General features: G+C 38.2%; 1 protein-coding gene across 1 annotated transcript; it reads left to right on the top strand.

The window, feature by feature from the left end:
* Positions 1–5,472: 5,472 nt before the first annotated feature.
* On the top strand, positions 5,473–14,950 carry LOC117342473 (piRNA biogenesis protein EXD1-like). Its single transcript, XM_033904639.1, has 3 exons — positions 5,473–5,671; positions 9,706–13,194; positions 13,457–14,950. Exon 2 carries the CDS (start codon positions 9,713–9,715, stop codon positions 10,604–10,606), a length of 894 nt encoding a protein of 297 aa, XP_033760530.1. The 5' UTR covers positions 5,473–5,671; positions 9,706–9,712; the 3' UTR covers positions 10,607–13,194; positions 13,457–14,950.
* The last annotated feature ends 4,061 nt before the right edge of the window (positions 14,951–19,011 follow it).

The raw sequence follows: 19,011 nt of genomic DNA, 5'->3' as shown, positions 1-19,011 counted from the left end.
TCGACTATCAAAGATAATTGTGATCTGTCAGTTGTCTCCCTTTAATTGTACAGTCTACTGGAATATCAAAGTTCTGATCTGTCAGTTGTCTCCCTTTAATTGTACAGTCTACTGGAATATCAAAGATAATTATGATCTGTCAGTTGCCTCCTTTTATTTGTACAGTCCACTGCAATATAAAACATGAGGCCTAGAGGGCCTGCTTCGATCACCTGGATATTTCAGTAATTGTGGCAAAACACTCTTATTTAAATTATATTTCAAATATTTTCCTACTTTGGAGCTGCCTCTTCCAACATGGTTCAAGGGGGAACCAAATCATGCCATTCGTGAAAAAGGACTTTAAAGTTTTATTTTGTTTTCTATTTTCCTGTATTTGGCCCTTTTAGCTCACTTGGCCCGAAGGGCCGGCGGGCTTATGCCTTAGCGCAGTGTCCGTCGTCCGTCGCCTGTCGTCGGTCAACATTTCTTTAAATCCCTACTAGACCTGAACGCCTGAATGGATTTTGATGAGATTTGGTCTGACATATGACTTGGGCCACGCCTCTCTGACCCCAGGAGAGCCACAACCTCCGTTTATACAACATTGGATCTCCCTTGCCCGTTAATGCTCCAGACTGGTGTTCAGGATTCGTAGACATTTAAAGGATTTACCTCAATTTCCCCTATTGGCCTCGCCCCTCCGATCCCAGGAGAGGCACGCCCTCCATATAATAATGCTCCAGACCAAATACCATCAAAAAGCCATTCAGTTGTTCAGGACAAGTAGGGATTTGAAGGATTAACCCCAATTTCCCCTATTGGGCTCCGCCCCTCCGACCCCAGGGGAGCCACGCCCTCCATTTATACAACAATAGATCTCCTTTGCCCAATAATTCTCCGGGCCAAATTTTACTAAAATCCACCCGGCCTTCAGTACTAGTTGGGATTTAAAGGAAATGTTGACGGACGCCGCACCATTGCATAAGCTCACTGGTCCTTCGAGCCAAGTGAGCTTGAAATTAGTATGTATCTTGTCTCGAGGAGAAGGTACAAAAGACCCATTAGTAGAGATCAATCTTATTTTAAGAACATGTGTATATTCTGAGCAATGCCGCTATTCAAATGAACTAAAACGCGACACGCATGTTACAGTAAACGTCTGAGATCGGAAAGTCTACAAAAAGACACAAACGATATTAGCATCTTTCAGAGTTCGAAGAAAAAAAATGAATTAAACTGTATGACCATAGGCTGTTCGTCTTTCTAGTACTACTCGTCATTGATGCTGAGTGTTGATAGCATATTCTTGTGTTTACAGGGAAGGAGGTAAAGGCGTCTGAGGGACAGTACATAGAAGGTACGATCCGGAGAATCCCTCGCAGGGACGTAGCCAGGTTCATGTTGGACTGTATTCCGCGAACGGAGTGGGTGCGCAAACTCGTGTCGATCGGACTTCCGGTTTGACGCTACAGTTGTTTTGGCTTGTAGTATACTGTTTTATGGTTAATTCATCAAACAGCAAAAGTGAGATCAAATGTTAGCTTGCGGATTTATGTTTGATAACCAAACGAACTATGAACAAACATTTGCAGAAGGCATTATTGTCCGTATGAAGGATGTTTTCGTAACTGTAGCATCAATAGCTACCTTATACGATGTACAGATGTGGGACATTAGCGGGGCTGAACGAGATAAACATTGTAAATTCTTGAACTAACAAAACTATTGTTACTTTTTGTCCTTTGAACTAATATGCCCGAAATGTATCTTGGTATAATTAAATAGTGGTTACACATTCTTCCGTTAATGTATAATCCATGTCATGGTTTTCTGTTTTTTACAGAACTGCGTTGGATGACATCATTAATCTATCAAATATACATGAATGTTCGCTTGAAATAACACTTGCCTTTATCTTTATTCTAATCGTGCATTTCCCCCCTTCGTCGTACCTTGTCAAGTAGTTCTCTCTGTATGACGTCTGACGGCTCGCGCTTAATATACGACTAGTCAATTTTTCAATAATTGCGTTTTCATAACAATGAACAGACTATAATGCATGTGTAGTATGTTGAATAGTCTACTGTTAATATTTACGTAACAACTCTATGTCTATATTATATTTAGTGTATTAACTTGATTCCGAGAAGATCGGTTGTAGGAATTGAACTTCTGACGATCTACCTTTCCGCGCTAATAAACAAACACGAGGAACACTAGAGGAAACATGAAGCGTCTACCACAATTTTATTCCCATGGTAGCGTTAGGTCCGCCATCTTTTTATACTCGGACATAGAAGACCCTGTATAGCATTTAAGTACATATTTGTGCAGTAGCCCAGTAGTTATGGAAAAAATCGCAATATGAAAAAAACAAAAAACAAAAAATTAGAAAAAAAAACCCGAAAAACGAGGATGTTGGAAACGTTTTCGGATATCGGAAGTTTATTTTACCACAATGACAAATATATGATAGAAAAGAAAGGCAACGACAATCTTCGGTTTGATGTTCCGAAATTTTTGGAATTACGCCCACTTCCAGAAGCTCTTGTGGAGAATGGTATTGTATCCGGGCTGTTTTCATTGTATAAAAAACTGAAACAATCGAGTGATCTTCCGCGTCTGAAAGTCGCCTCAGACCGTTGTGCTGACGTGTGGAGTCGAACATATCCTGAAGTTTTGATGAGTACAAATAAAACCCCAAACTGCCTCCGGAGATCACCGGAACGCTAAGTTTCCTTAGGATGACAACGAAGTGCACGGACTGCGATGGGAAGCTTCCAAGTTAGGAGTTCAGGAAAGTCAATCATTTCATTTCAACAAATTTTATTTCTCAAAGAAAATAATTCTGAAAGAAAAAGGATTGAACAACAGGCATAGCCTATGTAAGTTCTCTCCATTTAGTAACAATGAGTATATACATGTTAACATCATTCATATAATATATAATATAGTGAGATATCAGTTAAGTAGGGACAACTCTGAGTCGAGTATAATTAGTCAATTTTATTTAATGTATTTCATCCAGTTTATTTTTAGAAAATTTTAAAATCCTGTAACCAAAACAGGATTCCCTCCGCCTGTGGGATACCGACCAGTAAAGTCCATAACAGCTAGGTAGCTGCTGGTCATCCACCCATAAGCTTTGGGGACCAGTCATGGATACAACATTCTGAGTTTTAATTTGATAATGACAGTTAAGAAAGGCAAAATTAGTTAGATAATATATTTAGTGGATTCCGTAAGGTTGCATAGTTGGAGAGTGGAGAGGGGGGGCATGCAGTAAATAGCTATAACTATATACTTGCTTGCAGGATAAATGTATATATATGGATGAAAAGACAAGTATTTTCATTTTAGGGTTCAGAATCTATTAGTATCTCTGATATATTCAGTAGTAGCTTCAAAGATAGATAAATTAGTTTGATGATCACACTCACCACAGCCTGATAAGAGTATGTCAAGGCTAAAGTGACAGTGATCTACATCAAACAATTTTTCTTTAAGGATATCTCGAGGTTCACTGTAGTTCCTACAACTCATAAAAAAAGTAAAACACAGTTTCATATTCATTCCCACATGTACATGATGGCGAATCAATAAGATGATCTCTGTAAAGATCAGAGTTTATATTGCTAGACGAGTTTCGAAGCTGACAGAGTAAGATATTATATTTTCTATTACCTGCATTAATATAAGCAGGGTTTCTAGCAATGTCAAGTGGTATATCACTTACTGTGTTCGATAAAATTTGTTTAAATTGGTACAGCGATGTGATATTTGTCAAGTCAACCCTTGCTGCAAGTTTATTATAGTCATTAAGTGTTGCTGGAATAAAGCTTTTGGCATATATATTTGTTCTACTCATAGGAGTAGTGAAGACTCTTTGATTTCGTGACAATAAAGTCAATCAGCGACAAGGAGTTCAGATTTATTCATGTATGTGTACGATAAAATCTGTTATCGATTCATTACGTTTGACAAAGTTTTAACAGTCTGACATTTAGACTTATCAACGAGAGACAATTTTTTTCTGCCTTCTCTTCAAGGACGATTCCCCGCTGAGCCATAAACGATTTGGTTTGAAACTGTTCGATACTAATGAATTCTCATTTAGTGTACGTTTTTTGACAGAATAACGGTTCTGGTGTTAAGTAAGGAATATAGCATATCTCATGTGGCCGACGGAACCAAGCTATGATAACGACACTACACACATTTGTGTTAGACTATTCATATGTGGTATGAACACCTTCTCAGTAAGGTAGAGACAAGTCACAGAACGCGGTAAATAGTTCATGATGTCACTCCCCGTAGGTTGTCATAGTTACCAGTTCAGTACATAAACTCCAAACCATGATATGTTTATGTCCACCCAGTAGGTTGTCATAGTTACCAGTACATAAACTCCAAACCATGATACGTTTATGTCCACCCAGTAGGTTGTCATAGTTACCAGTACATAGACTCTAAAACATGAGATGCTTATGTCCACCCCGTAGGTTGTCATACATGTAGTTACCAGTACATAGACTCTAAACCATGATACGTTTATGTCCACCCAGTAGGTTGTCATAGTTACCAGTACATAGACTCTAAACCATACGTTTATGTCCACCCAGTAGGTTGTCATAGTTACCAGTACATATACTCTAAACCATGATATGTTTATGTCCACCCAGTAGGTTGTCATAGTTACCAGTACATAGACTCTAAACCATGAAATGTTTATGTCAACCCTGTAGGTTGTCATAGTTACCAGTACATAGACTCTAAACCATGAAATGTTTATGTCAACCCTGTAGGTTGTCATAGTTACCAGTTCAGTACATAGACTCTAAATCATGAGATGTTTATGTCCACCCAGTAGGTTGTCATAGTTACCAGTACATAGACTCTAAACCATGATACGTTTATGTCCACCCAGTAGGTTGTCATAGTTAACAGTACATAGACTCTAAACCATGATATGTTTATGTCCACCCAGTAGGTTGTCATAGTTACCAGTACATAGACTCTAAAACTTGAGATGTTTATGTCCACCCCGTAGGTTGTCATAGTTACAGTTCAGTACAAGTGTATCTGATAGACTCCAAACCTACATATCAATAATCTATTTTCTCCTTACAGAGACAAAGACATATAACATGTCAGCGTCTTACTAACACTTCAGTTCTTTCCAGCTTATTTTATCTTTCTCAGACACGTGTAAAAACACATGTTATAGGAGTTGGCTGAACCAGATACGGGTCAATCACGGGACGCATCTGATAAGGCCGTCTGTGACATCGATATATTTGTCGTGTGGTAATTGTCAGCCTTTCTGGATAGAATATCTAATTATAGATTAAAAAAAAACACCAGGTTTCCCGGTGTACCTGACGGTTATGTCATCGTGTTTACAGAAAACATATGTATCGTCACTTTCAGAATAGATCCAATATATATATATATATATATATATATATATATATATATACAGCTTGTATATCTAGTATCGACTTCCGGGTAGTGTAACAGGTACCATCACACGTACTGATTATCGAGAGGTGAATTATCACAATATATAGAGGACACACTGTATTGACTGTCGGACAGGCCAGCTCCTCCTGTAAGATAAGTTTTTTTCCGTATATATATTACTGACGGAGGTACAATCGACGGCCGGGGCAGCAGTAGTTCGTCAAAGGTACGTACAGTTAACGTAACGACAGAATGGATTTAAATTGTAAAACCTTATCTCATAGACTGGATAGCTATATCAGGTGTGTCCTACTTTACATAATATTATATGAACTATTTTAATGTTATAATTGTTTTGATATCAGTTGTACTGTGTAGTTTTGAAATGTTGCTACTGTAGTATCAAATTTCGATGACGATATATTTCCACTTTTCGCCTGGTTATATCAGAACTGTGGTGCACAGAACTATCAAGGAAAATCAAAATAAGTTTGGTTGATGTTGTTGATCAAAACCACAGATTCCCGAAGAATAAACCGATCGCAATATCCTCGATACTCCGGGGGTTACTTTCACTTTGACATACGAGGATGATCGCGATATCCTCGATACTCCGGGGGTTACTTTCACTTTCACATACGAGGATGATCTACTCCAGTGGTTACTTTCACTTTCGTTTGTTCTCTGCAACCCTGGAATATGTCATGGCAATATTGAAAACACACAACTAGCTCTAACCAGTCGATAATGTAGAATATGTAATGATATGGTGTTCTCATCAACGACACAGTCCCTAATATAACTCGTTATCGAACGCGCCTAAATCAAATTTGCATAACACACAATGAGAATACAACATAGCTGATACATATTCTATACATCACTAAAAAGTGAAACGACTGAGACCACGTGATACATAGAAATAGATTACTTATTTGGAATAAATAATAATCTTTATGAATAATTTACACCAGCAGAGATATATCTGAAATACAATTTCTCAGGCCTAGGCTTACCTCGTTTATTACGAATGACGTGAACTTCACTTTAAAAATCTCAACTAGTAAAACTATTAGGGGCATACTAAATATAACAAAGCACTAAATGGGACGAAATGAAAGTAAACGTACACTTACGAGATTACAGAAAACGGTGTAAACGATAGGAACGTGATTAACCAACACAAGTGATAAAACAGTTACTCAAACGTAACTGATGTACAGTACTACAGAATACAATAGGGTGTACAATAAACTGGTGTACAGTGTACAATAGGGTGTACAATAAACTGATGTACAGTGTACAATAAACTGATGTACAATAAACTGGTGTACAGCGTACAATGAACTGATGTATAGTGTACAATAAACTGATGTACAGTGAACAATAGGATGTACTATAAACTGATGTACAGTGTACAATAGGGTATACAATAAAGTGATGTACAGTATACAATAAACTGATGTACAGTGTACAATAAACTGATGTACAGTGTACAATAAAGTGATGTACAGTGTACAATAAACTGATGTACAGTGTACAATAAACTGATGTAGTGTACAATAGGGTGTACAATAAACTGATGTACAGTGTACAATAGGATGTATAATAAACTGATGTACAGTGTACAATAAACTGATGTACAGTGTACAATAAACTGATGTACAGTGTACAATAGGGCGTACAATAAACTGATGTACAGTGTACAATAGGGTGTACAATAAACTGATGTACAGTGTACAATAGGGTGTACAATAAACTGATGTACAGTGTACAATAAACTGATGTACAGTGTACAATAAACTGATGTACAGTGTACAATAAACTGATGTACAGTGTACAATAGGGTGTACAATAAACTGATGTACAGTGTACAATAAACTGATGTACAGTGTACAATAGGGTGTACAATAAACTGATGTACAGTGTACAATAAACTGATGTACAGTGTACAATAAACTGATGTACAGTGTACAATAAACTGATGTACAGTGTACAATAGAGTGTACTATAAACTGATGTAGAGTGTACAATAAACTGATGTACAGTGAACAATAGGGTTTGCAATAAACTGATGTACAGTGTACAATAAACTGATGTACAGTGTACTATAGGAGGTACAATAAACTAATGTACAATGTACATAACTGATGTAGTGTACAATAAACTGATGTAAAGTGTACAATAAACTGATGTACAGTGTACAATAAACTGATGTAGTGTACAATAAACTGATGTACAGTGTACAATAAACTGATGTACAGTGTACAATAAACTGATGTACAATGTACATAAACTGATGTAGTGTACAATAAACTGATGTACAGTGTATAATAAACTGATGTACAATGTACAATAAACTGATGTAGTGTACAATAGGGTGTACAATAAACTGATGTACAGTGTACAATAAACTGATGTACAGTATACAATAGGTGTACAATTAACTGATGTACAGTGTACAATAGGGTGAACAATAAACTGATGTAGTGTACAATAAACTGATGTACAGTGTATAATAACCTGATGTACAGTGTACAATAGGGTGTACAATAAACTGATGTACAGTGTACAATAGGGTGTACAATAAACTGATGTACAGTGTACAATAAACTGATGTACAGTGTATAATAAACTGATGTACAGTGTACAATTAACTGATGTACATCGTACTATAAACTGATGTACAGTGTACAATAAACTGATGTACAGTGAACAATAGGGTTTGCAATAAACTGATGTACAGTATACAATAAACTGATGTACAGTGTACAATAGGAGGTACAATAAACTAATGTACAATGTACATAAACTGATGTAGGGTACAATAAACTGATGTACAGTGTACACTAAACTGATGTAGTGTACAATAAACTGATGTACAGTGTACAATAAACTGATGCAGTGTACAATAAACTGATTAACAATGTACATAAACTGATGTAGTGTACAATAAACTGATGTACAGTGTATAATAAACTGATGTACAATGTACAATAAACTGATGTAGTGTACAATAGGGTGTACAATAAACTGATGTACAGTGTACAATAAACTGATGTACAGTGTACAATAGGTGTACAATTAACTTATGTACAGTGTACAATAGGGTGTACAATAAACTGATGTAGTGTACAATAAACTGATGTACAGTGTATAATAACCTGATGTACAGTGTACAATAGGGTGTACAATAAACTGATGTACAGTGTACAATAGGGTGTACAATAAACTGATGTACAGTGTACAATAGGGTGTACAATAAACTGGTGCATTTCCTTTGAAGATTACAGGGGAGCGATAACCAGTCAATCGTTAGATGTTTTATCCACGAGGCGGTCTTGGTGACCGAGACATTTTGTTTAATCCGCGAGGTGGTCTTGGTGACCGAGACATTTTGTTTAATCCGCGAGGTGGTCTTGGTGACTGAGACTTTGTGTTTAATCCGCGAGGTGGTCTTGGTGACTGAGACGCTTTGTTTTATCCACGAGGTGGTCTTGGTGACTGAGACTTTGTGTTTTATCCACGAGGTGGTCTTGGTGACTGAGAGGTTTTGTTTTATCCCCGAGGTGGTCTTGGTGACTGGGACGTTTTGTTTTATCCACGAGGTGGTCTTGGTGACTGAGAGGTTTTGTTTTATCCACGAGGTGGTCTTGGTGACTGAGAGGTTTTGTTTTATCCACGAGGTGGTCTTGGTGACTGAGAGGTTTTGTTTTATCCACGAGGTGGTCTTGGTGACTGAGAGATTTTGTTTTATCCACGAGGTGGTCTTGGTGACTGAGAGGTTTTGTTTTATCCATGAGGTAGTCTTGGTGACTGAGACTTTGTGTTTTATCCACGAGGTGGTCTTGGTGACTGAGACTTTTTGTTTTATCCCTGAGGTGATCTTTGTAACTGAGTCTTTGCCACGACGTATTCCAGGAATAGGTAACTTGAGGGTACGCCCTAGCCGAACAGTATCAATATTCGTATTTTGGTGAATATAAATAATAGATATTCATTGATGATTGTACTTGTAGATTATCAATAGAATAGATTATCCCGATACCGATAGCAGAAGTTTACACTATTCACTTTACAAACAACTCTGCTATTACTAATGTTTGCCACATCCTGTGTCGTGGTTTGCTTTCTCCGGTCGTCTAGTATTGACCAGGGTTGCTTACTAATGTAGATATGAATTAACTTTGTTGAATTGAAATATGGCGGCCGCCTAAGATATAATAAAATCGATAAACCCATAATATTGCACTCTTTCAGAACCAATATGGCGACTCCTAAAGACCACACCCTAATTGACGACAAAGGTGCCCTCACTCCAGTGTTTTCAGAGATAAAAAGTCAAAAACTGGTTGCCGTCGACTGTGAAGGAGTTAACCTGAGTAGGAAAGGTGAATTGACCATCCTAACAATTGCCACTAAAACAAAGGTTTTTATCTTCGACGTTTTCAAACTGGGACAATCTGTATTCGATAGCGGCCTTCGTGAAATTCTAGAGAACAAATCTATTGAGAAGTTGATGTTTGACTGTAGACAAGACTCTGACAGCTTGTGGCACCAGTTCAAGGTTAAACTCACCGGTGTGTTGGACCTGCAGCTCCTCGATATCATCTATCGCAGAAATCGCAGACCGAGACGATCATATGTGTCCACCAAAAGATGTGAAAAGGATGGAGAGGTAGAAAATATAAACGGCTATAAACGCTGTCTTGAGAATTACGTGAACGACACAGAACTGCTGAAACAGAAGGAAAAGGGGAACCTAGAACTAAAGGACAACTATAGAATATGGAAGGTTCGACCTCTCACGGAAACTCTCATCGATTACTGTGTGGTTGATGTTGCCGCCATGTTCCCCATGTACAGGAAGCTAAAAGAGTCGGACGATATTCTTCCCCGACTTACGGTAGCTTCGGAGAAGTATGCAGATCTTTGGCGATGTATGGAAGAGCGGACATTCGACAGATTTGAATTTAATGCCTTTCTTCCGCTTGATGTCATCCCAGAAGAAGGCACGTTGAGTTTTCCTTTTGCGTCCACCAAATGTTCCAAGTGTCATCGGAAGTTTCCTCACGACGAATTCCGTAACATACAATTGAGAAATGGCACTCAGACGTGTCGCGTCTGTAGGAAGGTCCAACAGCAAAAATCTCGTCGATGATTCACTAAACGATGTAAACTAAGTCCAACTAATACAATCGTATTATATAAGTTACCGATGTTGACTTCAGTCCTCACACATATTGTCATATATTTAAATCATACGTGTAGGTATGATTACCTCGTAAACAGGGGTTTAACCTAGAAAACCATCATTCCTTCAATGTTTACTGTTTAGAATAAACCATTCATATAAGTTTAACCATCCATATCTTAATTTTTAATGTAAAATGAAAAAATGCAAAAATGAGAAGATTACCCTGGCTCGACGAAACATTTTTAGTCCTCTAAATATCACGTCGGATAGATCAGTTCCACACTCGATGTTTAAGTTTACTTTCGTTCTCTGTATCGTGTATAGATCAGTCCCACACTCGATGTTTAAGTTTACTTTCGTTCTCTGTATCGTGTATAGATCAGTCCCACCCTCGTTGTTTAAGTTTACTTTCACTTTCTGTATCGTGTATAGATCAGTCCCACCCTCGTTGTTTAAGTTTACTTTCACTTTCTGTATCGTGTACAGATCAGTCCCAACCTCGTTGTTTAAGTTTACTTTCACTTTCTGTATCGGGGATAGATCAGTTCCACCCTCGTTGTTTAAGTTTACTTTCGCTTTCTGTATCGTGTATAGATCAGTCCCACACTCGATGTTTAAGTTTACTTTCGTTCTCTGTATCGTGTATAGATCAGTCCCACACTCGATGTTTAAATTTACTTTCGTTCTTTGTATCGTTTATAGTATTGGACGCGTCTTGGCAAAGACTTTCATGGGCTGCATTAAAATCCGCAGGTTCGCCAAGATGTGCTTGTATGGCGAAATGATTAAATGAGCAGGCCCAAGGTCTGATGTGAAGTTCAGTAAGTTTAGGACTATTCCCATTGAACGGCAATTTGTGTATTTTGCGCCATTCCTTGGAGACGGAGACACTGCTATTGGGTATTCTATCAAACTTTCAAAGATATATCTGTACAGTGATGAATGTGTTTTCAAAAACAGAGATTACCGACATAATAACGAAATCATAATTCAAACTTGAAATCTATTAAACGAGGGAAAAATAAAAACTAAATATCGATTTGCATGGACTTTAATCGACAGACACGTTTTCTGAACCTAAGCTTAACTACCGATCAACATGCTCATATCTAGTTATCATTTTGTGAGTACATTGTGTGAGATAAAGATACGTCCCGTTATGTCCTGTTATATCACTAATCATTGACGTCTGTGTCACTGTTATCAGCTTGTTAAACACTGGACTGATATTGTTTACATTTCACTTTTCATTTCCATGAACTACTGTCATACTCAATAGATTGCTGCATGTAATAATTCACTATAGCTGATACGCGCTCTGATAAGGACTGTTATCGATGTAAATACTTTTGTATTCTGATAAGATTTTGTTGTGTTTATTGAACGGCATTGAACTTTTTATTCTCGTCTAGTAATAGGTAGTAGTATACGGGACGCTGTTTTACTGTTTATTCCCGTCTAGTAACAGGTAGTAGTATACGGGGCGCTGTTTTACTGTTTATTCCCGTCTAGTAATAGGTAGTAGTATACGGGGCGCTGTTTTACAGTTTATTCCCGTCTAGTAACAGGTAGTAGTATACGAGGCGCTGTTTTACTGTTTATTCCCGTCTAGTAACAGGTAGTAGTATACGGGGCGCTGTTTTACTGTTTATTCCCGTCTAGTAACAGGTAGTAGTATACGGGGCGCTGTTTTACTGTTTATTCCCGTCTAGTAATAGGTAGTAGTATACGGGGCGCTGTATTACTGTTTATTCCCGTCTAGTAACAGGTAGTAGTATACGGGGCGCTGTTTTACTGTTTATTCCCGTCTAGTAACAGGTAGTAGTATATAGTAAAGCAGCGCCCCATAGCAGTATCCCACTGTTATCATATGTGTAATTGTCATAACTTTATTACATATATGCTATATCTACCGCTGTGTGTCGTGGGTACATGTAGGCCTGGTATAAAACCATTTAGATCGCTTAGTAGTAGATACACCACAAAACAAATATTGATCAAACATATCCATGATCAAGAAGTCAGTAAAGTCAGTTATTTATCTCTAGGTAAATCTATAACCGTTTTGCCATCGATCTATCGATATTAAGGTAGAATTACGGTTTGGTTACTATGTCGGTATTCTCTGTTTTTGCCCTTGTTCTATCGATATTGATGTAGAATTACGGTTTGGTTACTATGTCGGTATTCTCTGTTTTTGCCCTTGTTATATCGAGTTTGAGGTAGAATTACGGTTTGGTTACTATGTCGGTATTCTCTGTTTTTGCCTTTGTTCTATCGATATTGAGGTAGAATTACGGTTTGGTTACTATGTCGGTATTCTCTGTTTTTGCCCTTGTTCTATCGATATTGATGTAGAATTACGGTTTGGTTACTATGTCGGTATTCTCTGTTTTTGCCCTTGTTCTATCGAGTTTGAGGTAGAATTACGGTTTGGTTACTATGTCGGTATTCTCTGTTTTTGCCTTTGTTCTATCGATATTGAGGTAGAATTACGGTTTGGTTACTATGTCGGTATTCTCTGTTTTTGCCCTTGTTCTATCGATATTGAGGTAGAATTACGGTTTGGTTACTATGTCGGTATTCTCTGTTTTTGCCCTTGTTCTATCGATATTGAGGTAGAATTACGGTTTGGTTACTATGTCAGTATTCCCTGTTTTTGCCCTTGTTCTATCGAGTTTGAGGGAGAATTACGGTTTGGTTACTATGTCGGTATTCTCTGTTTTTGCCCTTGTTCTATCGAGTTTGAGGGAGAATTACGATTTGTTACTATGTCATTATTCCCAAAACAGCCCTTGTTCTATCGAGTTTGAGGTAGAATTACGGTTTGGTTACTATGTCGATATTCTCTGTTTTTGCCCTTGTTCTATCGAGTTTGAGGTAGAATTACGGTTTGGTTACTATGTCAGTATTCCCTGTTTTTGCCCTATTTATATCGAGTTTGAGGTAGAATTACGGTTTGGTTACTATGTCGGTATTCTCTGTTTTTGCCCTGGTTCTATCGAGTTTGAGGTAGAATTACGATTAGGTTGCTATGTCGGTAATCTGTTTTTGCCCTTGTTCTATCGATATTGAGGTAGAATTACGGTTTGGTTACTATGTCGGTATTTCCTGTTTTTGCCCTTGTTCTATCGATATTGAGGTAGAATTACGGTTTGGTTACTATGTCGGTATTCTCTGTTTTTGCCCTTGTTCTATCGATATTGAGGTAGAATTACGGTTTGGTTACTATGTCGGTATTTCCTGTTTTTGCCCTTGTTCTATCGATATTGAGGTAGAATTACGGTTTGGTTACTATGTCGGTATTCTCTGTTTTTGTCCTTGTTCTATCGAGTTTGAGGTAGAATTACGGTTTGGTTACTTTGTCGGTATTCTCTGTTTTTGCCCTTGTTCTATCGATATTGAGGTAGAATTACGGTTTAGTTACTATGTCGGTATTCCCTGTTTTTGCCCTTGTTCTATCGATATTGAGGTAGAATTACGGTTTGGTTACTATGTCGGTATTCTCTGTTTTTGCCCTTGTTCTATCGATATTGAGGTAGAATTACGGTTTGGTTACTATGTCGGTATTCTCTGTTTTTACCCTTGTTCTATCGAGTTTGAGGTAGAATCATGGTTTGGTTGCTATTTCGGTATTCTCTGTATAAATATTAACCAAAGCCATCGATGTTAATATAATCTTTATTTCATTCCAATATGTATATTACGATGTCAACAGTACAGAAATGATGTACAGGAATAGGATTCGGAAACAAGTTAAAAAAGCATTAAACAAACAAACACTTATATTAATCCATTTTCAATAGTAAACATTAGACATGATGGATAGGTTTTCGAAATAGTTTTGAACATACATGTAGTTTGTGAGGTTGTGTGGAGTGTGAATGGGATGTGAAATTGGCATGAAGGTAGGTTGTGGAAGAATGACAGTGGATGTGGTATTAGGGCAGGGGTTTGGACGGATAGATGTCAAATTCAAATTCATTTACTTTTCTTTCCACATGATGTATAGAGAAAACATGTTTACAATATAATAATATAACTATTGTAGTGTTCGTAGTCGATACACAGCACTGTTTCCAAACATAACGTTTACATTTTATCAAGGAGGATTATTAATTATGCCGATAAAAGTACATTGTACATATTTTCGTTAATGTTTTAACATAAGTTGTATTCATCAGTTCATTAAACTTAATATTTGGTCTTGACCAATAATATTTGTCTATATATATACATTTACGAGCAGATTATGTTATACATTGCTTTGACAATCTTTTCAAATAAATCATAAATACAATGAACCGATCAGTTGTGTTGTCTACCTTTCTTAACAAGAGGCCCAGAGGGCCTGCATCGCTCACATGGGGCAGTTTCTTCCTTTATAAAACTTTGAATCCCTACCCAAAAGGATGCTACCAGTCAAATATGAGCTATTTCAGAGAAGAAGTTGTTTATATCAATTTAGCCAAATTGACCCCTTTTGGCCCCACCCCTCAACCCCCTGGAGGGTGGGGTCAACCCCAAAATTTGTACAATTTTGAAAACCCACCCCATGACCATGCTACCATACAAATGTGAGTGATATCCATTGCTTAGTTTCAGAGAAGTTGTTTATATCAATATAACCAAATTGACCCCTTTTGGCCCCGCTCCTCAGCCCCCAGGGAGGTCGGCCCCGTCTTTTGTACAATTTTGAATCCTTAACCCAAGGGAATGCTACCAGTCAAATATTAGTGATATCCATTGCTTAGTTTCAGAGAAGAAGTTGTTTATATCAATTTAACCAAATTAATCCCTTTTGGCCCCGCTCCTCAATCCCCAGGGAGGTCGGCCCCACTATTTGTACAATTTTGAATCCCCACCTAATAGTAATGCTACCAGGCAAATATGAGCGATATCCATTTTTCGGTTTCAGAGAAGAAGTCGCTTATATCAATAGAGCCCAATTGACCACATTTGGCCCCTACCGTCAGGCCCCTGGGTGTCAGCCCCATCATTTGTACAATTTTGAATCCCCACCTAATAGTGATGCTACCAGACAAATATGAGCGATATCCATTGCTTGGTTTCAGAGAAGAAGTTGTTTATATCAATTTAACCAAATTAATCCCTTTTGGCCCCGCTCCTCAGCCCCCAGGGAGGTCGGCCCCACTATTTGTACAATTTTGAATCCCCACCTAATAGTAATGCTACCAGACAAATATGAGCGATATCCATTGCTTGGTTTCAGAGAAGAAGTCTTTAATATCAATATAGCCAAATTGACCACTTTTGGCCCCGCCCCTCGGACCTCTGGGGGGTCAGCCCCACCATTTGTACAATTTTGAATCCCCACCCCATAGGGATGCTTCTGACCAAATTTGGTCAAATTCTAATCCGTGGTTATGAAGAAGTCAATTGTTGACGGGCGGACGGACGACGAACACTACGGTATGGCATAAGCTCACTTTGGTCCTTCGGACCAGGTGAGCTAATAACATCGTAAATTGCTATAGTAGCCTTATTGATATGGTAGGCCATCCTCATTTGACGTGCAGTATAAGATAATGTGGTAGGCCATCCTCATTTTATTTGCAGTATAAGATCATGTGGTGGGCCATCCTCATTTGACTTACAGTATAAGATACATGTGGTAGGCCATCCTCATTTGACTTGCAGTATAAGATAATGTGGTAGGCCATCCTCATTTTATTTGCAGTATAAGATAATGTGGCAGCCATCCTCGTTTGACTTGCAGTATAAGATCATGTGGTAGGCCATCCTCATTTGACGTGCAGTGTAAGATAATGTGGTAGGCCATCCTCATTTGACTTGCAGTATAAGATAATGTGGTAGGCCATCCTCATTTGACGTGCAGTGTAAGATAATGTGGTAGGCCATCCTCATTTGACTTGCAGTATAAGATAATGTGGTAGGCCATCCTCATTTGACTTACAGTATAAGATACTGTGGTAGGCCATCCTCATTTGACGTGCAGTGTAAGATAATGTGGTAGGCCATCCTCATTTGACTTGCAGTATAAGATACATGTGGTAGGCCATCCTCATTTGACTTGCAGTGTAAGATAATGTGGTAGGTCATCCTCATTTGACTTGCAATATAAGATAATGTGGTAGGCCATCCTCATTTGACTTGCAGTGTAAGATAATGTGGTAGGCCATCCTCATTTGACTTGCAGTATAAGATACATGTGGTAGGCCATCCTCGTTTGACTTGCAGTATAAGATAATGTGGTAGGCCATCCTCATTTGACTTGCAGTATAAGATACATGTGGTAGGCCATCCTCATTTGACTTGCAGTGTAAGATAATGTAGTAGGCCATCCTCATTTGACTTGCAGTGTAAGATAATGTGGCGGGCCATCCTCATTTGACTTGTAGTATAAGATAATGTGGTAGGCCATCCTCATTTGACTTGCAGTATAAGATACATGTGGCGGGTCCTTCTCGTTTGACTTGCAGTATAAGATAATGTGGTAGGCCATCCTCATTTGACTTGCAGTATAAGATAATGTGGTAGGCCATCCTCATTTGACTTACAGTATAAGATAATGTGGTAGGCCGTCCTCATTTGACTTGCAGTATAAGATACATGTGGTAGGCCATCCTCATTTGACTTGCAGTGTAAGATAATGTGGTAGGCCGTCCTCATTTGACTTGCAGTATAAGATACATGTGGTAGGCCATCCTCATTTGACGTGCAGTGTAAGATAATGTGGTAGGCCATCCTCATTTGACTTGCAGTATAAGATACATGTGGTAGGCCATCCTCATTTGACTTGCAGTGTAAGATAATGTGGTAGGCCATCCTCATTTAACTTGCAGTATAAGATACATGTGGTAGGCCATCCTCATTTGACTTGCAGTGTAAGATAATGTGGTGGGCCATCCCCATTTGACGTGCAGTGTAAGATACATGTGGTAGGCCATCCTCATTTGACTTGCAGTATAAGATAATGTGGTAGGCCATCCTCATTTGACGTGCTGTGTAAGATACACGTGGTGGGCCATCCTCATTTGACTTGCAGTATAAGATACATGTGGTAGGCCATCCTCATTTGACGTGCTGTGTAAGATACACGTGGTGGGCCATCCTCATTTGACATGCAGTATAAGATAATGTAGTAGGCCATACTCATTTGACATGCAGTATAAGATAATGTGGTAGGTTATACTCATTTGACATGCAGTATAAGATAATGTGGTAGGCCATCCTCATTTGACATGCAGTATAAGATACATGTGGTAGGCCATCCTCATTTGACATGCAGTGTAAGATAATGTGGCGGGCCATCCTCATTTGACGTGCAGTGTAAGATAATGTGGTGGGCCATCCTCATTTGACCTGCAGTGTAAGATACATGTGGTAGGCCATCCTAATATGACTTGCAGAGTAAGATACACATGGTGGGCCATCCTCATTTGACGTGCAGTGTAAGATACGTTTGGTGTACTCACTGTAAGTTTTAGTATTGTTATGGTAATGTTTGAAAAATAAAAATTCTACAAATGAATTCTAATTTACTATAACTACATTTGTATTGTCATCCATCCAGGATAAGGAGGGATGACAACATATCCATCCGTTTTGAATATTGCACGAGTCCGAATATTATTTAGGTCATATCACTGTCTCATTGGACGAGTCAGAATATCATTTAGGCCATATCACTGTCTCATAATCAATTCAGGCGCAATACTAGTGATAGAAATAGATGCATCATAGCATGGACTTGTCCACAATCATTATTACTGTTTCAATGGGTGATATAATTTGAGTTATTTCAGTGGGCAATTTCATTGAAGCTATTTCGATTGGCGATATAAGAGCTATCTCAATGGGCGATTTTATTAGAGCTATTTCATTTGGCGATTTCATTGGAGCCTTTTTAATAGGCAATAACATTCGAGCTAGACAGATTGTAGTCACCGAAACATGAGTAAGTTACATTTTTAATGCCTACATGATTCCGCCTACTGCTGTAAGTTTCGTGAAACAAGCTATAGTGATCAGTGTTCTGTCCGTCACCAATACGTCACACTTCGGACTATACGGTTGTGGTCTACCAAAGTCTATTCACACTTATACTTACCAACTTGTAGAACATGTTTCAGGATATCAATCTTAATGGATGGAAGCATTATAGCTACATGTGTTTCACTGGGAGATTCTTACCTACTGATAAACACAAAGTGACAATGTGAGTTTCCATAAAAAAACATTTTCCCGTTTTAACCAAGTGAATGTGTGCTGCTACTATTCTAAAATACTTGCATTCAACTTTTAGACAAAAGTACATTTTTTTGCCAAGTCTTGAGTACACCTTGTATCATGGATCTCTCAATAAGATACCAGAAAGAATAGAA

The sequence above is a fragment of the Pecten maximus genome, chromosome 14, assembly GCF_902652985.1.
Source record: "Pecten maximus chromosome 14, xPecMax1.1, whole genome shotgun sequence".
In the NCBI taxonomy this organism is placed as follows: Eukaryota; Metazoa; Mollusca; class Bivalvia; order Pectinida; family Pectinidae; genus Pecten; species Pecten maximus.
This window is presented reverse-complemented; position numbering and strand designations above follow the sequence as displayed.

What these genes read in the sequence shown, in the direction of transcription:
- LOC117342473 (XM_033904639.1), top strand. Translation starts at nt 9,713, where the DNA reads ATGGCGACTCCTAAAGACCACACCCTAATTGACGACAAAGGTGCCCTC.